We start from the raw sequence: 19572 nt of genomic DNA, 5'->3' as shown, positions 1-19572 counted from the left end.
CTGTTGGACTGGGGAGCCCACACTGAGAAGGTAGCCACGTAAGTGGGCCACGTGAGAGCTGGACTGGACAGGGGCAAGTGGGCCTGCTGGGTGAGGTGGCAGATCCCTGGGGTCGCCTCCAGGGGGTCTCACAGGCTGGTGCGACCCCTCCCCGCGAGACCTTGAGAGTCGCTGGCTCTTCTGGCCGTTCCCCGGCTCCACTCCCGAGCCCTTAGAGGGGCTGCACGACAGGGCCCTAGCTCGGCCTCTCCCTGACTCGCAGGCCTTTGTCTCTGCCTGGACTTCTGCAGCTCGCAGTCACCTTCAGGGACGCGGCACGCTGTCTCAGGCCTGCCGCACCCCAGCCCGGGCCCTGCGACCCTGGCAAAGTGTGCGGCATTTGTGTCCGTCTGTGAGGGGTGAGCTGGGCACAGCACCTCCTCTTTTTGCCTTACAGCTGGCTGGCATGGGCCGGGCGCTGTGAACCGAGGGCGTTTTGGGGTGGTTGGTACCTGTGTTCCCGGGGCTGCCATAACGTAGTACCCCAAACGAGGGCACTTCCGATGAGAGAAACGGGCGCCGGGCTGGCTCCATCGGTGGAGCGTGTGACTCTTGGTCTTGGGGTTGTGAGTTTGAGCCCTATGTTGGGTGTAGGGATTACTTAAAAATCACATCTTAAAAAAAAAAAAAGATGGAAGTATTCTCTCACGCTTCTAGAGGCCAGGAGTTCGAGATAGCTGTCACCAGGGTTGGTTTCTTCTTGGGGGCTCAGAGGGTGGCTCTGCTCCGTCTCCCCCCCGGTCTGTGCCCTGCTGCACACTGCCGTCTCCTCTCTGTGTGTCTGTGTCTGTGTGTTCTCTTCTAGGGACTCAGTCTTGTAGGGTTCAGGGCCCACCGTATCCCACCACGATCACATCTTAAGTAGTTATATCTGCAAAGATGCTCTTTCCAAAAAAGGTTGCTTTGTGAGGTTCTGGGAAGGACGTGGGTGCGGGGGACACTGTTCACCCCAGTACAGTCGTGGAGTCACACGCTTGGCCACTGTGCTCGGGAGGGTGTCTTGCGGGTGGGGGGTTGCCGGGAGGGGCAGCAAGGCACACGTGGTGTGACCAGCGGTAACCAGCGCTGTCCCCCTCACCCTGGGGTAGTTCTGCAGCACTTCAGCGAGAGCACGCTGGAGTACCTGGCCAACCTGGACCAAGCCCCAGACCCCACGGTCAGGAAGGACACCTTTGCCACGGACATCTTCAGTGCCTACGACATCCTCTTTAACCACTGGCTGCCGAGCCGCGAAGCCAAGGTGTGTTGGGGACTGTGGCCTCCCCTCGCTGGCCGCTCTCTCCCGCCCCCACGGGGTCCTGGTCTGCTCCCATGGCCTGAGCCTCTCCCACTCTGCTGCGGGCTTTGGGGGAGGGGTCCCAGGGAGGGGTAGAGCCAACTGTCCACACAGGCTTCCCAGTCCCGTCCGTGTCCCGCCCCCTGGCTCGGGGGTGCGGGTTTCGTCAGGGGGTGACGGTGCAAGGTCTGCCTTCCTACCCCACTCTGCCTGGAGGCTCCTGCATTGCTGGGGGGTGGGCTGGGGGTGGCAGTTTCCTTTACGGCCTCCCTGGCCTGGCCGCTGTCCGGACCCTGGCCGTGGTCACTCTGACCTCTCTGCCTTTGGACCCCTTTCGGAACCCCTAGTCATGTGGTAATGTGGGTTTCCTCACTTCTGGCCTTGGGTTCTTGGTGAATGGGCCTTTTGCCTCTCCACTCGGGCCAGTGGTTTGGACCTGAGCACCACGGCGCTCTTCCTCTCAGCTCCGGCTTGCCGTGGTGGAGGCCCTGGGGCCCATGAGCCACCTGCTGCCTAGTGAGAAGCTGGAGGAGCAGCTCCCCAAGCTCCTGCCCGGAGTCCTGGCCCTCTACAAGAAGCACGCCGAGACCTTCCACGTGTCCAAGGTGCGCACCTGCCCGCCGTGGCCTGTGCAGAGCTCTGTGCACTGACTCGCCCCCACCTGGCTCAAGACGGGAGGGTGCAGGCACCTGGGAAGGGCCGCTCGGAGAGTGCTGTTAGATTCAGTGGTGGGTGGGGCCTGGTCATATTTCTCCTCGATGCCCTGCCCTGCCCAGGGGTCCTTCACCTTGTCCTTCACCTTTTCTGTGCCCCCTGTCCTGAGACTTGCCCTCTCTTAATTCTTGACTTGGAGGTAGGGCTCCCTTACTGAGCCCTGAGGTGGGGTCTTTGCGGCCAGGAGGTGGGGCTGGGGCTTGAAGTAGGACCGACGGCCCCTGTCCTTTGTCTGGAGCAGAGCCTGGGCCAGATCCTGGAGGCTGCGGTGACCGTGGGCAGCCGCACGCTGGAAGCCCAGCTGGACTCCCTCCTGGCCGCTCTGCATGCTCAGGTAGGATGCGCGGGGGATGGGAATGGGGGGCACCTGTGGCAGGGCAGGCTGGGGCTCCACGGGTAGGGTGCAGGGGGGCATACTGAGGGTGGGGCGCTGGGGACATGCTGGGGACAGGGCCGGTATGACGGGGCAGGTCCTGGTGCCACCCGTCCCCAGGTCTTGGGTGCAGATGCCTGCTGAGGCCTGCAGGGAGCAAGAGTGGGGCGGGCCGTCCAGCCTAGCAGGGCTGAAGTTGGGGTGTTCCCTGCATGGTGGGTGTGGCCCCTGGGATGAAGCTCCTCTCCTTGGCAGGAGTGGGCAGCCTCCAGGACAGAGAGGCCTGAGATGGCCTCGGGGCATCTGCACTGGCTGTGGGCCCCAGGAAGCCTGCAAGGGGAGGGGTCCTGAAAAATACTGGAGATGGGCTTCAGTGGGCCCATGAGCTGTGCAGCCCCCTCTCTCTAGGTCAGAGGAGAGGTGTGGAGGTCACAGGAACACAGAGGCAGGTGGGTGGAGTGGTAGGGAGCGAGTCCTGTCCATGGACTGCTGAGAGAAGAGGGGCATAAAAAGAGAGGGGGGAGGGATGTGGGTCTCCTTCCTGCTCCCACAGCAGCTGGAATGCAGGCCTGGCCTCACATGGTCCTCCTAGCCAGGGGATGGGGAGGGCTGCCCTAGAGAGATTGAACAAAGCTATTGAACTTGAAAAATGGTGAAATGGATAGGTTCCTAAAAAAATAAAAATGTCAAACTTGGCAGCAGAAGAAAGAGAACTCAACTAAACCAACAAACAAGTGGAGATAGTCTTCCAAGACCTTCCTTCCTTCCTTCCAACACACACAGGGCCCACGTGGCTCTAAGGTTGAGTTCTACCCAACTTCTAATTTCCGTCCCATATGCGTGGGTTTGGAGACCAGGCAAAGATTCAGAGCTGCCTGATGGAGTAAAGTCAGTGTCGTCCAGGGGAGACTAAGTCTGTAGTTTGAGGTGCACATTAGAGCTAACGGATCCTGCACTCTACTCCCAAAACAGGAGGGACTGAGAAGCTGTCAGGATGCTCCCTCTCAGAAAGAGATTAGGGAAAAGAGTCTGGAACCTCGGTTGATGAAGAAAAAGCTTCTGATGACTTGCAACACCTATTTATCGTTAAAAGTCTTAGCAATAGGGATTGGGGAGGAACTTCTTGAACTTGTTAGGGTTCATGCATCCACACCCCCAGCATACCTCCTCTTGAGGGGGACTCCGGTGCATTCCCTTGGGGTCAGAGCAGGAAATCCCACTCAGTGGGCCCCGGAGACGTGAGGCTTTGTGGACTGTCGCCTGGCCTCCCCGCCCTGTCCCTGCCCCTGCTTTGTTTCTCCCTGTGGCACTCACCACCTTTGAACGTGCCCGACACCTGACTGCCTGTTGCTCGCCTCTCCACAGCTGCAGCGTAGACCGCGGGAGGCTGGGGTGTTGTCTGCTTTCCCTGCTGTCTCCGCACCTGGCGCGGTACCTGCCACTCGTGAGCACTCAGTGTTTGTTTTAGGGAGGAGTGATTCCCTCATCTAGAAATCCACTCGCGTACAAACAGAATCAGCACACAGACACTAGAACGCGTAATAAACTCAGGAAGGTTACCAGTTGCAAGAGCAACTTACCAGACAACAGCAGTTTTCTCCCTGGTACCGACGGAGAGGCCAACTAGGCAGCGCCCAAAACATACCGTTTACAGCAGCAGCAGAAACGTGGCATGAAATGCCCCAGAACTGAGCTCACCAAGAGTGTCTGAGATCCCTGTGGAGAACAGGTGTACCGCCCCGAAACCGCAGCAGTGAGAAAAGAGACTGCAGCTCAGGATCGTGTACTTAGTGTTGCAGGTGATTGCAGGGGCAGGAGGAGTGGAGATGCGGGCACGGAGCCGAGAAGCGGATGTGATGAGATTTTCTCTTGCCTCACAGCTGCCCACTCGTGTCTCCTGTTCTTCGGCTGGGTTTTCAGTTCCCATACTCACCAGCCTTCCATCCTATGTGTTGTCCCGGCTCCTGTTTTGTCCTTTGTCGTGCGGCTCTGTTCCTGATATTCTCTGCCACCAAAATTATCTAATGTTTCCATCGTTGTGTATCCATCTTTTATGTTATGGTATGGGTTTCGTTATATTTAGAAAAGCTTTTGAGTTATGCAAACTGTTTTTTTTTTTAAGATTTTATTTATTTATTTGCAAGAGAGAGAATGAGAGACAGAGAGCACGAGAGGGAGGAGGGTCAGAGGGAGAAGCAGACTCCCTGCCGAGCAGGGAGCCCGATGCGGGACTCGATCCAGGGACTCCAGGATCATGACCTGAGCCGAAGGCAGTCGCTTAACCGACTGAGCCACCCAGGTGTCCCTGCTGGATTTTTTTTTTTAAGATTTTATTTACTTATTTGACAGACAACAAGAGAAGGGAGCACAAGCAGGGGGAGCAGGAGAGGGAGAGGCAGCCTTCCCGCGGAGTAGGGAGCCCGATGTGGGGCTCGATCCCAGGACCCTAGGATCATGACCTGAGCCGAAGGCAGATGCTTAACGACTGAGCCACCCAGGCACCCTATGTGTTTCTTTCTTTCTTTTTTTTTTAAAGATTTTTTAAAAATTTATTTATTTGAGAGAGAGAATGAGAAAGAGAGAGCACATGAGAGGGGGGAGGGTCAGAGGGAGAAGCAGACTCCCCGCCGAGCAGGGAGCCCGATGCGGGACTCGATCCCGGGACTCCAGGATCATGACCTGAGCCGAAGGCAGCCGCTTAACGACTGAGCCACCCAGGCGCCCGCAAACTGTTTTTCAGAGCCTCCTATTACCTAATACACTTTTATTGTTTAATCCACCTGGAACTTATCTTAGGGAAACTGTGAGAATCCAACTTTTTCTGCTCTCCAGACGACCGCCCATTCGCATTAGTTATCTCCTGCCATGTAGCCAGTGATTCTGGAACGGGGTACCTTTACGAGGCGGCCGCGGGTTGCTCTGCGGCCACTGTGCAGGGTCCAGTCCCGGCTCAGCCGAGTGGTTCTGGCTCGGGGTCTCGTGTGGTGACAGTCTGAAGGCTCGGCTGAGGCTGGGGTCTCAGGTGGGGTGCCCTCGTGGGGCTGCTGGCTGGAGGCCTTGGTTCCTTGCCACGGGGCTGCTTGCACGTCCTCACGACTTGGCAGTCGGCCTCCCCCAGAGGGAGAGCCCGCTGCGCTGCCTTTCATGACCAGATGAGGTCTTTACAGTGGGAAGAGCAAGGAACTCCCTGGGAACCTGGGGCCAGTGCCTGCCCCTCACCCACTTCCCGCAGCTCTCCGCGTGCCAGCAGGGTCCAGCCTGGGGCAGAGCCTGTGGACCTGGGGACTCGCTCTGTACTGTTGGTCACCTCTTCTGCTGTACTCAGGAATTGCCATTGAGCGTTTTGCACAGAGGCCCTGCTGGTGTCCTTTGCCATGACCCTGACCCTGGGCATTGGGGGGGGCAGGACGGGGATGCCACCTCAGAGCTCAGCCCCGGGTGACTGGGGGGCTTCCGTGTCACCCGCTGAGGTGCAGTGGACCCTAGAGTCACATCTGCCAACGGCTTCAGCTCTTACTTTAACCAATGCAACTTTTTTTTTTTTACAATTTTGAATGAATCAGCACTAGGTGTTCGGTTTCCAGTGCTTTTATATCCTAGAGATTAGTGGTCTCCAGCCCGTGCCCAGAGCCCGTGTGACACTGTGTCCTGGCTGTGGTGGGAAGGGGCCAGGACTTGGTTCTCTGGAGACACGAGGGCCAGACCGCGAGGGCTGAGGCTCGGGTCCCTGAACCAGCCCCTGATGGCGGGCGCGCACGTCTGTGTCACCCCAAGGAAGTGCTGGAGGTAGAAACCACGAGGCCTGGGCAGTCTCTCCGGGCCCCGTGGCTGGTGGGGCCCTTGGGAGGCAGCAGCGTTCCCCTGTGACTCGTGTCCGTCCTCTGTCCTTGGAGCAGATCTGCGTGCCTGTGGAGTCATCCAGCCCCCTGGTGGTGAGCAACCAAAAGGAGGTGCTGCGCTGCTTCACCGTGCTGGGTAAGCAGGCTGCGGCCTCTCCCGCAGGGCCCTCTGTGGGCACGCTGTCTGCTCACCGTGGGTGATCGCCTGTGTGCAGGTGGGCGGCTCCGGTCAGGGGTTGGAGCTGAGGAGGTTTCTTTGCTGCCTGGGCCTGGGCCTGGGCCTGTGTGTCACTCCAGAGCCTCCCCGCAGAGGCCGGGCCGGGCTGCAGCCCCTGGTGTCCACCCTCCCCACCTTGGGGTTTGCACACACCGGCGTCAAGCAGGGAGCAGATGATTACAAATACGGTTTTTGTTTGTTTTGTTTTGTTTTTTTTAAAGATTTTATTTATGTATTTGTCAGAGAGAGAGCACACAAGCAGGGGGAGCGGCAGGCAGAGGGAGAAGCAGGCTCCCCGCGGAGCAGGGAGACCGACGCGGGGCTCGATCCCAGGACCCTGGGATCATGACCTGAGCGGAAGGCAGACGCTTAACGACTGAGCCACCCAGGCGCCCCTACAAATACGTTTTTTGGATGTTGCTTGCCCTGCAGCTTCCTGTGCCCCTGACCGCTTACTGGCCTTCCTGCTGCCCAAACTCGATACCAACAACGAGAGGACCCGCGTGGGCACCCTGCAGGTGGTGCGGCATGTCATCAACTCGGCCGGTGAGTGCCCAGCGGGGGGCAAGGTCTGAAAAAGGCAGGCACTGTCCATCTTGCAGGTGAAAGGAACATCTTGCTCTGATTCTTTTTTTTAAGATTTTATTTATTTGAGAGAGAGAGAGCATGAGCGAGCACAAGTGGGGAGGAGGGACAGGCAGACTCCCCACTGAGCATGGAGCCTGATGCAGGGCTCTATCTCACCACTCTGAGATCATGACCTGAGCCAAAACCAAGAGTTGGACGCTCAACTGAGACCCCAGGCACCCCTTGCTTGAAATCTTTTTTCTTCTTCTTTTTTTTTTAGATTTTATTTATTTATTCATGAGAGACAGAGAGAGGTGGAGGCAGAGGGAGAAGCAGGCTCCCCGCTGAGCAGGGAGCCCCAGGGGGGGCTGGATCCCAGGACCCTGGGATCATGACCTGAGCTGAAGGCAGACATTTAAAGACTGAGCCACCCAGGCGCCCCCCCCCCCCCTTGCTTGAATCCTTAAAAAAATTGTCCCTACTTTCTATCTTGCAAAATTCCAAACTTTTTCAAAAATACGTTTCTGCCCACCAGCGAATGTCCATCGTAGACATTTGCCTTTGATGGGTGGTTGCAGTCGCTGGGCTGCAGCGCCCCTTCCGGGCCAGGCGTTCCCTGCTCGCCCCCTGGCCTGGTGGCTCAGACATGTCCTAAGTCGTCTGTCATGGCTGCCCTGGAGGGTCCAGTCAGAGAGACCTGTCTCTTAGGTGTGGGCCCCTGGGAAGGGTGCAGACCTGCTATTCGGCAGAACACCCCTTGGTCTGCATGTGTCTCATGACTCCCTCAGTCAGATGGAAGGCTCCGGGCTTCTGCTTCTAGGACTCATTTAATCAGCAACAAGCTTGGACACGTGGCACACCCGAGTTTGTATTTTTTGATGAGTCTTGGTCAGTAAATAATGGCCATGGGCCATGGTCGGCCTGCAGCCTGCTGTCGGGCAGCCCAAGCTCTGAGTGGGTTTTCCATGTTAACAGGTTGTAAAAGCAAAGAAGAGTGTGACAGACCACACATGGCCCTTGAAGCCTAAGATAGGTTCTCATTGGCCCTTTATGGAACAAGAATGCTGACCCCTGTCCAGGGAGGTCCTGTGGGTTGGGGCTGAGTCACAGACAGTGCCCGTGGACACGAGGCATCTTATGGAATTGGGGGACGATGCCCTGTGGGAAGGGGCCGGCAGCGCGCTGGCTCCCTGGGGAAGGGCTCCTCACACCCGGAGGATGGTGGTGGTCACACAGAGGTGAAGTGCGCGCCCGCCCCGCCCCGGCAGCCCCTCCTCGGAGCCCGTTTCCCTGATGAGGAGGCTGAGGTGACTCAGCTAGCGGCGCTGGGAGCCGGGTGCCTGTATCAGACGCCCGTGTGCAGGCAGACGCTCTCCTCCTGAACTGCCCCCTGGCTCGTCTGCTTTCAGGCTTGTCTTGTGCTCGCATAGGTCTTGTTTTTGGTTCGTTCTCTGTTAACACACATGCACATGTGTATGTAAGGAAGTAGACTTTCTATTTTTTAATTTCTTATGTCTTATATTCAGTTTATTTAAACAGAAAAAACCCAGTTCACCCATTTTTCCCACCCTTCACCCTCCACCTCTGGCAATCACCAATCTGTTCTCTGTGAGCTCAGTTTTATAGGTATAGATAGGTGATATTTTTTTTTTAGATTCCGTATGTAAAAGAGATCACACTGTATTTGTCCTGCCATCTGAGTCTTGATCAGTCTTTTTTTTTTTACTTGAATGTTCTATCAATTTTATTTTTTTTATTTAAATTTAATTAATTAACATATAGCATAGTATTGGTTTCGGGGTAGAGTTCAGTGATTCATCAGTTGCATATAATACCCAGTGCTCATTACATCACATGCCCTCCTTCATGCCCATCACCCAGTTACCCCCCCCAACTCTAGCAACCCTCAGTTTGTTTCCTGAGATTGAGTCTCTTATGGTTTGTCTCCCCCTCTGATTTCATCTTATTTTATTTTCCCTCCCTTCCCCTATGATCCTGTTTTGTTTCTTAATTTTCACATCAGTGAAATCATATGATAATTGTCTTTCTCCAATTGACTTATTTCGCTTAGCATAATACCCTCCAGTTCCATCCATGTCAATGTAAATGGTAAGTATTCATCCTTTCTGATGGCTGCATAATACTCCATTGTATATATGGACCACATCTTCTTTATCCATTCATCTGTCAATGGACATCTTGGCTCTTTCCACAGTTTGGTTATTGTGGACATTGCTGCTATAAACATCGGGGTGCACGTTCCCTTTCGGATCCCTACTTTTGTATCTTTGGGGTAAATACCCAGTAGTGTAATTGCTGGGTCGTAGGGTAGCTCTATTCTCAACTTTCTGAGGAACCTCCATACTGTTCTCCAGAGTGGCTGCACCAGCTTGCATTCCCACCAACAGTGCAGGAGGGCTCCCCTTTCTCCACATCCCCGCCAACATCTGTCGTTTCCTGACTTGTTAATTTAGCCATTCTGACTGGTGTGAGGTGATATCTCATTGAGGTTTTGATTTGGATTTCCCTGATGCCGAGCGATGTTGAGCACTTTTTCATGGGTCTGTTGGCCATTTGGATGTCTTCTTTGGAAAAATGTCTGTCCATGTCTTCTGCCCATTTCTTGGTTGCATCATTTGTTCTTTGGGTGTTGAGTTTAAGAAGTTCTTTATAGATTTTGGATACTAGCCCTTTATCTGATATGTCATTTGCAAATATCTACTCCCATTCTGTCGGTTGTCTTTTGGTTTTGTTGACTATTGCTTTTGCTGTGCAAAAGCTTTTTATCTTGATGAAGTCCCAATAGTTCATTTTTGCCCTTGCTTCCTTTGCCTTTGGTGATGTTTCTAGGAAGAAGTTGCTGCGGCTGAAGTCGAAGAGGTTGCTGCCTGTGTTCCGCTTTAGGATTTGGATGGACTCCTGTCTCACATTTAGGTCTTTCAACCATTTGGAGTCTTATTTTTGTGTGTGGTGTAAGGAAATGGTCCAGTTTCATTCTTCTGCATGTGGCTGTCCAGTTTTCCCAACACCATTTGTTGAAGAGACTGTCTTTTTTCCATTGGATAGTCTTTCCGCTTTGTCGAAGATTAGTTGACCATAGAGTTGAGTGTCCATTTCTGGGCTCTCGAGTCTGTTCCATTGATCCATGTGCCTGTTTTTGTGCCAGTACCAGACTGTCTTGATGATGACAGCTTTGTAATAGAGCTGGAAGTGCGGAATTGTGATGCCACCAGCTTTGCTTTTCTTTTTCAATATTCCTCTGGCTATGCGGGGTCTTTTCTGGTTCCATACAAATTTTAGGATTATTTGTTCCATTTCTTTGAAAAAAGTGGATGGTATTTTGATGGGGATTGCATTGAATGTGTAGATTGCTTTAGGTAGCATAGACATTTTCACAATATTTTTCTTCCAATCCATGAGCATGGAACGTTTTTCCATTTCCTTGTGTCTTCCTCAGTTTCTTTCATTAGCGTTCAATAGTTTTCAGAGTACAGATCCTTTACCTCTTTGGTTAGATTTATTCCTATTATTTTATGGTTTTCAGTGCAATTGTAAATGGGATCAATTCCTTAATTTCTCTTTCTACAGTTACATTGTTAGTGTATAGAAATGCCACTGATTTCTGTGCGTTGATTTTATATCCTGCCGCTCTACTGAATTCCTGCATGAGTTCTAGCAATTTTGGGGTGGAGTCTTTTGAGTTTTCTACATAGAGTATCATATCATCTGCAAACAGTGAGAGTTTGACTTCTTTGCCAATTCGGATGCCTTTTATTTAATAATTTTCGTTGTCTGATTGCTGAGGCTGGGACTTCTAGTACTGTGTTGAACAACAGTGGTGACAGTGGACATCCCTGCCGTGTTCCTGACCTTAGGGGGAAAGGCTCTCAGTTTTTCCCCATTGAGAATGATATTCGCTGTGGGTTTTTCATAGATGGCTTTTATGATATTGAGGTATGTACCCTCTATCCCTATACCCTGAAGAGTTTTGATCAAGAAAGGATGCTGGGGCGCCTGGGTGGCTCAGTCATTAAGTGTCTGCCTTCGGCTCAGGTCCTGGGATCGAGCCCCACATCGGGCTCCCTGCTCGGCGGGAAGCCTGCTTCTCCCTCTCCCACTCCCCCTGCTTGTCTCGCTATGTCTCTCTCTGTCAAATAAATAAAATCTTTAAAAAAAAAAAAAGGATGCTGTACTTTGTCAAGGAATTAGACTTTCTCTTACCAAATGACATAATTCAAAAACATGCTTTTTCCCTATCTAGTACACCTTAGAAAATTAATAGTGTCATCATGCATTATTATTATTTTTAAAGATTTTATTTATTTGTCAGAGAGAGAGAGAGAGAGAGAGCACAAGCAGGGGGAGCGGCAGAGGCAGAGGGAAAAGGGAGAAGCAGGCTCCCCACTGAGCAAGGAGCCCGATGCGGAACTCGATCCCAGGACCCCGGGATCATGACCTGAGCCGCATTATTATTATTTTAAAGTATAACACCCATACAAAAAGCACACGTGTTTACTCTTCAGCATAACGACTCCCTGCATATGCCTGTGAGGATTCGGCTCTGGCCTGGAGCCCCTACCGGATTTCTGGCTTGTGGTGTAGATAGGACCTGAGTGTGTGAATTACTTTGTAACTGGCTTCTTTCCCTCAATATTCTGTGTGTGAAATTTATTTGTGTAGTGCAGCTCAGTCACTTCCTTTCTGTGAAGCATCCCAGTGAATTAAGCTGTAGTCCCTCTCTCCCTATGTTTTCTGTTGGGACGCACCATGCTACCAGGAACACTTTTCCCATGTATGTTCAGTTGATCGTATGCCTAGGGGTAGAGTTTCGGGTCATAACGTGTGTGTATGTTCAACTTCAGTTGGTAAAACCATTCTGTTGTACAAAGTTCGTACCCCACGCCTTATTATCACAACGCCTTATTATCACAAGCAGCATGTGAGCAACATTGCTTCGTGCCCTTGCCAACACCTGCAGTCTTTAACTTCAGCCATTTTGGTAGGTGTGTGTCGTATCCCATTCTGTTTTTTGGGTTTTTTTAAAGATTTATTTATTTTAGAGTGCACACACAAGCAGGGGGAGGGGCAGCGGGAGCAGGAGAGAGAGAATCCCAAGCAGAGTCTGCACTGTGCACGGAGTCTGACATGGGGCTCCATCCCACGACCCTGAGATCACGACCTGAGCTGAAACCAAGAGTCAGATGCTTAACCGACTGAGCCACCCACGTGCCCCTCATTCTAGTTTTTATTTATTTATTTTTTTTTAAGATTTTATTTATTTACTCGACAGAGAGAGACACAGGGAGAGGGGGAACACAAGCAGGGGAGAGTGGGAGAGGGAGGAGCAGGCTTCCCGCGGAGCAGGGAGCCCGATGTGGGGCTCGATCCCAGGACCCTGGGATCATGACCTGAGCCGAAGGCAGACGCCCAACGACTGAGCCACCCAGGCGCCCCTCATAATGGTTTTTATAAAATTAGAGCACATATTTAGTTTGACTTACAGTGAGAAATCCAGTAATAGCTTGTTGATCTATCAGAAGTCCATAAAACATGTTTTTTCCTCAATGGCAACCAGATTTTGTTCTTTTTCTCTTCACTTTTATTGAGACATTCTTGACATATAACATTGTGTAGCATTAGGGTGAAGGACTGGTGGGTGATGCAGCCTCTCCCTGGAGGGACGGCTTAGACCAGGGCCCCTCTCCCCACTGCAGTCCTCACTGACCAGAGGAGCTGCTGTGTCCCCAGGGCTGGCTGTGTCTGCAGCCCTGTTCATGCCCTGGGCGCCCGCAGGAAGGCTCCGTTGCTGTCTATTTTGTAGGTGAGGGTAATAAGGCGCAGTTCAGGAATGGCCGCCTGCCTTGCGTTAGCATGAGTGGTGGATCTGGGATGCACACCCAGCTTCGGGGGAGCCAGGGCCCTGCTCTTTTTAGAAGTCCTCAAATTTTGAATTAAAATATTAGGATTAAGAAGTTGGGGCCAGGACGCCTGGGTGGCTCAGTTGTTAGGCGTCTGCCTTCGGCTCAGGTCATGATCCCAGGGTCCTGGGATCGAGCCCCCCATCGGGCTCCCTGCTCAGCGAGGAGCCTCCTTTTCTCTCTGCCTCTCTCCCCTGCTAATGCTGTCTCTCTCTCTCACAGAAAGAAGAAAGAAAGAAAGAAAGAAAAGACAGAAGTTGGGGCCATAGTTGGATTCTTTGGTACCGTGATCCAGGAAGCCTTTCTTGTGTGGGGGGGGCATTGCCATGCTCACCAGGTTGGCCGCACAGGAAGCTCTGTCCTCGAGCATTGGGCCTTGTCACTGAAAACTCTGATGACCATCTATCTGAGTTTCTTTAGAAGTGATTTGGTCTGTTTGCTTGGGTGCCTAAAGGATGTTAATTTTTTTTTTTATAAATCCAGAATTTTTTTTTTTTTAAAGAGATTTTATTTATTTATTTGACAGAGAGAGACACAGCGAGAGAGGGAACACAAGCAGGGGGAGTGGAGGAGGGAGAAGCAGGCTTCCCGCTGAGCAGGGAGCCCGATGCGGGGCTCGATCCCAGAACCCTGGGATCATGACCTGAGCCGAAGGCAGACGCTTAACGACTGAGCCACCCAGGTGCCCCTAAATCCAGAAATTTTATTGACTGTGTTGGCTGTTCTGGGGATGATATTTTTCCCAGATCTGTCAAGTGCCTTTTCAGTATGTAGTTTCAAATCTTATTTTACCTCAGGATTTTTATTTTTATTTATTTTTAAAGATTTTATTTATTTGTCAGAGAGAGAGAGGGAGAGAGCGTGCACAGCAGGGGGAGCAGCAGGCAGAGGGAGGGAGAGGCAGGCTTCCCACTGATCCCAGGACTCTGGGATCATGACCTGAGCCCAAGGCAGATGCTTAACGACTGAGCCCCCCAGGCGCTCTTCTGCCGTGGTCTTGGCTGCATCGGTGATCAGTGTCTGGGGCAGACTCAGTGCTGCTTTGACTGCGGTGATTTCTTTGACGGGAACACCTTGATAAAGAGATGCTTCCCTCCTGTACTGTGTGCCCAACCAGAGCTCATGGTTCCTGTAAAGAAGGCAGGATTGATCATTGAGTCTTTTGCTCTTTTTGTCAGTTTTCAAGAAAATAGATTCGTTCCCTATTATCCTCTAAATGTAACTTTCCTTTTTTTTTTTTTTTTTTAATTTTAAAGCCTCATATGGATGAGTAAGTTCTGTTATATTTGCTTTTAAAAGATGTTATTTGGGGAGGGGTGGGGAAATAAAAGGCATTATTTTATGTCACATCTCAAAAAAAAAAGAATCCTAAGTGCTCATGGATTGTAACATTTAATGGGTTGCAGTCATTGCCATTATCGAAGCTCAAATTGTATCATTTTGGGGCTGTGGGAGCCTCTTCAAGGTCTGAGTCCTTTGGCCTGGCCACTGTGGTCTTTGGCAGCTGGTGCTCTAGGCTCTTAGATAGTTCTTGCCCCCAACCTGGAATCAGCCATTTCTCCAAAAAGCCCTGTTTCCTTAGTGAGAAACTGTCCTTAAAGACCATAGTGTGGTGCTAGGGGTGCTTGTTACGTGTTGGTCACCAGGCCTCTCAGGAGAGCGAGCTAGGAAATGCTGCACTAGACGGAGGGGCGAGTGCGGGGGGTTCACGCTGACATTGCCGACTGAACACACAGGCCTTGACTTTTACTCTTTTCTCTGCTTTGGTTTTCTTTAAAGTCCAGTAATTTTACTAGAATGTCCTGGTGTTGGTCATTGTGGGTCAACACCGTAGGGAGAGCAGGGAGTCTCATCTTCGCTGTGCCCCTCCCCACCTGTTGCTGCCCCGACAGCCCCGCTCCCACCGCAGCGGGCTCTCAGCTCAGCTGCTGCAGGCGCCCCGGCTGGGGAGGCTCCTCCCCCTGCACCCCTCCTGGCCGTCCCTTCTCGGCTTTAGGCTTTTAGCTCAGATGTGCCTCATTCAGAAGAGCCCCTGGACCCTGACTCCCACTCCAGACTGGGTCCCCCATTGGTGGTCTGCTTCTCCACCTCTTGTCTGCACCTTTCATGACATTCGTACAGTGTGTGATGGTCTGATCATCTGCTTGTTCTGTCTCCACTTGGGGACGGGCCATGCTTGCCTTGCTCTGTGCTGCACCCTCAGCACGTCGTAAGGGCCTGGCTCACGGCTGGCCTTCACAGAAACCCCAGGAGCCAGTCGAAGCTGCAGGCAGTGGCACCGTGAGTCGAGTGCTGTCTCCCGTGTGGCAGGAAGACGGGGACTGGATTGACGTCTGTCCTCGGCCCGTGCCCTCACATCCCTGGGCCCTCGTGTCCCCTCGTCCCTTTTCCTGGTGGACCTGCTCACTGCTTGCGTCAGTTTTTCTGTTGGGTTGTTTGCATTCTTTGCTCTTTGTAACCGTTTCTTGGGAAATAGAAATACGAACGAAAGCTCACAGAGCACCGTGTGGTCGGCGGCATCTGTCAGCGCTGCTTCTTCACCCAGTAGGTTGTCTTCAGTGTCCTTTGGCTCACTTTTGTGCTGTGACCAGCCCACAGCCTGGACCGCACCCCTCACTCCATGTTGCCGTCCTGCACGGGTTGTCCTGGGCGTGGGTGCACTTGTGTGGACCCTCAGCTTTCCCAGCGCTGCCCAGCCGTCTGCGCAGCGTGCCCGGGTCTCCAGCGCCTCTGAGGGTTTCCGCTGCTCTGCAGCCTTACTTTCACGCGGCTTTGCCCCGTCTTTGCCTTTGCCGATTGGGCAGCTGTCCCTGCACCTCCTTGGCCAGCAGGTGGCGGAGTCCAGCGGCCTTGCCTTCCTGTTGGCAGTGGGGGCTCGGTCAGGTCTCTTGTCCAGTTTTCTATCGATCTTTGTCTTCCTTATCAACTTGCTGGGATTCCCTTGTGCATTGAGACATGAGTCTTCTGGTTGTGTGTTATATTTCTCTTGTCCACCTTGGTGGCCACTTTCCTGGCCTCCTCATGCACTCCTGAGTCTCGGCAGAATCCTTTGCCACCTTCTTGTGGCTCCTGCTCTGCTTTCCTACTGGGTGTTCATGAAGGGCCTTTGCAGCATCTTATCAGAGGGGCAGTTTGTCTCACAGTTGGGTCTAGAATCATGTTTTCTTGGCTTGCACATCTCCTGTTGTGGCCAGGAGCCCACACTGGCTTTCTCACGGCCGCCACGGGGCAGAGCGTGGGCGTGACCGACAGGCTACGGGCTGTCAGAATGACCCCGTCCCATGTGGAATAAAAGTGCCATCCCTGGGGCGCCTGGTGGGCTCAGTGAGTGGAGCATGCGGCTCTTGATCGCAGGGTTGTGGGTTCGAGCCCCACGTTGGCTGTAGAGGGGACTTAAAAATAAAATCTTTAAAAATATAAAGTGCTCTCCCCCCGTGTGCCTCGAAGGGTCCCTGTGCCATGGGCACTCTTGTCTCTGTCCTCATTCCTGTTGGTCTCAGGGCCACTTCCTGACAGCCGCTCTCGGTCCCTGCTTACCTGTCAGGAGACAAAGGCTGACCCTGCTGGTTCTCGGGTGGGAGGGGTCCTTAGTCCAGCAGCATCAGCACAGCCGGGAATGTGTGGAAAGCGCCCATGTAGACCTGCTAACAGGCCTGCCGGGACGGGGGTGCTGTTGGGGGCCCCACAAACCCGGCTCTGCCTGACTCAGGACACTCCCTTACCTGCTGCCTTAAATTACCTATCATCCAGCTTCTTATTGGGCAAAATAATGTTATTTGGGGAAAAGGTCATTTGTTCCCAGGAGAAAAGTAGGTGGGCCTTGCCTAAGTGCCGTCCTCTCCCCCTGCTGCAGGCCAGGCTGTGGCCAGACCCTGGCGATGGCGCGTTGGGCCTCGTGTCATGGTGGGGAGACTGAACCATCTGTTCGTTTCTTGCAGCTTCTCAGATGGAAGTTAAGAAGCCCTTTATTCTGTCCTCCATGAGGCTTCCTCTTCTGGACACCAACAGCAAGGTAGATGGTGGGGTCAGCGCGAGCTCTGCTGGGAGCAGCCACAGGAGGCATGACCAGGTTGGGGCCGGAGGTCCTCCCTGACTCAGCCAGACCTGGACATCAGAGGGAGGGTGCAGGTGTGGGTGCTGCTGAGCTGTCAGCCAGGACGCCCACATCCTACTCCTTCTACAGTTAACCGCGTATGAAGTGAGACAGGGGTCCCCGAGACCCCGTCGGGTCCGCTGATTTGCTCCGAGGGCTCCCAGAACTCACGAGAGCTGTCATGCTCACAGTTACGGTTTATCACAGGGAGAGGACCCAGACTGCCATCAGCCAGGGGAAGGGGTGCCCAGAGCAGGGCCCAGGAGGGTCCCTACTGCCCTCTCCCCGTGGAGTCGCGGGCCCCGAAGTGACAGCACATACGAGTGTTGCCAGCCGGGGAAGCCCCCAGCCTCGGTGTCCAAGGTCTTTATCCGGTTCCTGTCACGCAGACCTGGTCGGCTGCCCGCATGGCTGACCTCAGTCTCCAGCCCCTCGGGAGGCCGAGCTGATACCGTGTGGCCCAGAGCCTCAGGGGAACAAGGACACTGGACTCAGGACGTCCCCGGGCTCAGTGGTGACCTCCCAGCAGCCGAGGACAGGGTTGATCCTTACTGACCCTTACTGGGGCCCCATAGGCAGGCAGGCCTGCTTACTCACAGGTCGCAGGGGTGCCCCTGCCCGTCCCTGGGGGCTGCTCCAGACTTTGCACTCATCCCAGGGAGCCTGCTTTTTGGGACCTTCTGCGAGAGTTTTGAAACTACTGAAATGGATCCCAAACCACTGAGGCCACGTCTGTTGCAAGGCCCCCATGCACAGCCCCCAGAATCTCCCTTTTGGTGCTGTGGCTCAGGAACACCCCTGAAAGGGCTCCCACCATGTGCCATGGACAATGTCAGTGGCCAGGCGCACTCAGCCTGATCATCCATTATGCGACCTCATTGCTTGCCCCCCAGATCTACCCCTTCCCACAGTCATTCGGGTCATGTGTGTGATGGGGGATGGCATGGAGCTGTGAGTGGCCAAGGAGGCTGGGACAGTGATATTAGACCTGAGGAGAGAGACCTTATAAGGAAGGATCCCAGGGTGGGGGGGCATTGGGCTGGTGTCTGTGCCCGTGGACTCGTGGGCTCGGGGAGAAGCGGGAGGGCCTGGGGGAGGCACTAGCTCTGGGGGTGGGGGTTTTCAGCCAAAGTGACCTGTCTGAACCTTTGAGCCACCAGGCGGGGCCATTGAGTGGGGCTGGACAGCAGGCTCAGCTCCCAGGAATGTTGGGGCAACAGCGGCTGATTCAGGGCCCTTGCACTGAAGGGGGAGGTGGAGCCGGGATGATGGCACGTGAGAGGTGCCAACCCTGAGGAGAGCTCAGTGTGGGACAAGCACAGGGCAGAGGGGACAGCACGTTGGGAGCCAGAGGAGCAACAAGTCTCGCGCCCAGGGAAGGAGGGAGGTATGGGGGACAGGAGGAAAAGGGGCCTTCCACTGAGGCCCTGAGCACATCCACAGGCTGGCGAGGTGGCCACACATGCAGCCAAGGGGCTGTGAAGAAGTGGGGGTGGGTGCAGGCACAGGTAAAGATACAGGTGTAGATGGGGCGCAGGTGGAGGTACACACAGCTGCAGGCACAGGTGCAGATACAGGTGTAGATGGGGTGTGGGTGTAGGTACACAAAGGTGCAGGCACAGTTGCAGATACAGGTGTAGATGGGGTGTGGGTGGAGGTACACACAGGTGTAGATGGGGTGCGGGTGGAGGTACACACAGCTGGAGGCACAGGTGCAGATACAGGTGTAGATGGGGTGCGGGTGGAGGTACACACAGGTGCAGGCACAGGTGCAGATACAGGTGTAGATGGGGCACGGGTGGAGGTACACACAGGTGTAGGCACAGGTGCAGATACAGGTGTAGATGGGGTGTGGGTGGAGGTACACAGGTGCAGGCACAGGTGTAGCTGGGGCGCGGGTGGAGGTACACACAGGTGCAGGCACAGGTGCAGATACAGGTGTAGATGGGGTGTGGGTGGAGGTACACACAGGTGCAGGCACAGGTGCAGATACAGGTGTAGATGGGGTGTGGGTGGAGGTACACACAGGTGCAGATACAGGTGTAGCTGGGGCGTGGGTGTAGATACACACAGGTGCAGGCACAGGTGCAGATACAGGTGTAGATGGGGCACGGGTGGAGGTACACACAGGTGTAGGCACAGGTGCAGATACAGGTGTAGATGGGGTGTGGGTGGAGGTACACACAGGTGCAGGCACAGGTGTAGCTGGGGCGCGGGTGGAGGTACACACAGGTGCAGGCACAGGTGCAGATACAGGTGTAGATGGGGTGCGGGTGGAGGTACACACAGGTGCAGGCACAGGTGCAGATACAGGTGTAGATGGGGTGCGGGTGAAGGTACACACAGGTGCAGATACAGGTGTAGCTGGGGCGTGGGTGTAGATACACACAGGTGCAGGCACAGGTGCAGATACAGGTGTAGCTGGGGCGCGGGTGGAGGTACACACAGGTGCAGGCACAGGTGCAGATACAGGTGTAGATGGGGTGTGGGTGGAGGTACACACAGGTGCAGGCACAGGTGTAGCTGGGGCACGGGT

At 54.0% G+C, this 19572-nt stretch overlaps 1 protein-coding gene across 25 annotated transcripts in view; it reads left to right on the top strand.

Annotated features, from left to right (window-relative positions):
- Positions 1-19572, top strand: part of MROH1 (maestro heat like repeat family member 1) — a 69764-nt gene that overhangs the window by 23320 nt on the left and 26872 nt on the right. For all 25 annotated transcript variants that reach the window (XM_064587689.1, XM_064587683.1, XM_064587686.1 and 22 more), the window contains 6 exons: positions 1128-1279; positions 1780-1920; positions 2271-2363; positions 6299-6377; positions 6891-7004; positions 16882-16955. In XM_064587689.1, coding sequence (XP_064443759.1) covers positions 1128-1279; positions 1780-1920; positions 2271-2363; positions 6299-6377; positions 6891-7004; positions 16882-16955 — 653 coding nt within the window. The remainder of the gene's footprint in view (positions 1-1127; positions 1280-1779; positions 1921-2270; positions 2364-6298; positions 6378-6890; positions 7005-16881; positions 16956-19572) is intronic.

Source organism: Mirounga angustirostris, unplaced genomic scaffold (genome assembly GCF_029215605.1).
Source record: "Mirounga angustirostris isolate CCGP_5_RB_7025 unplaced genomic scaffold, mMirAng1.0.hap1 SCAF_4, whole genome shotgun sequence".
Classification (NCBI taxonomy): Eukaryota; Metazoa; Chordata; class Mammalia; order Carnivora; family Phocidae; genus Mirounga; species Mirounga angustirostris.
This window is presented reverse-complemented; position numbering and strand designations above follow the sequence as displayed.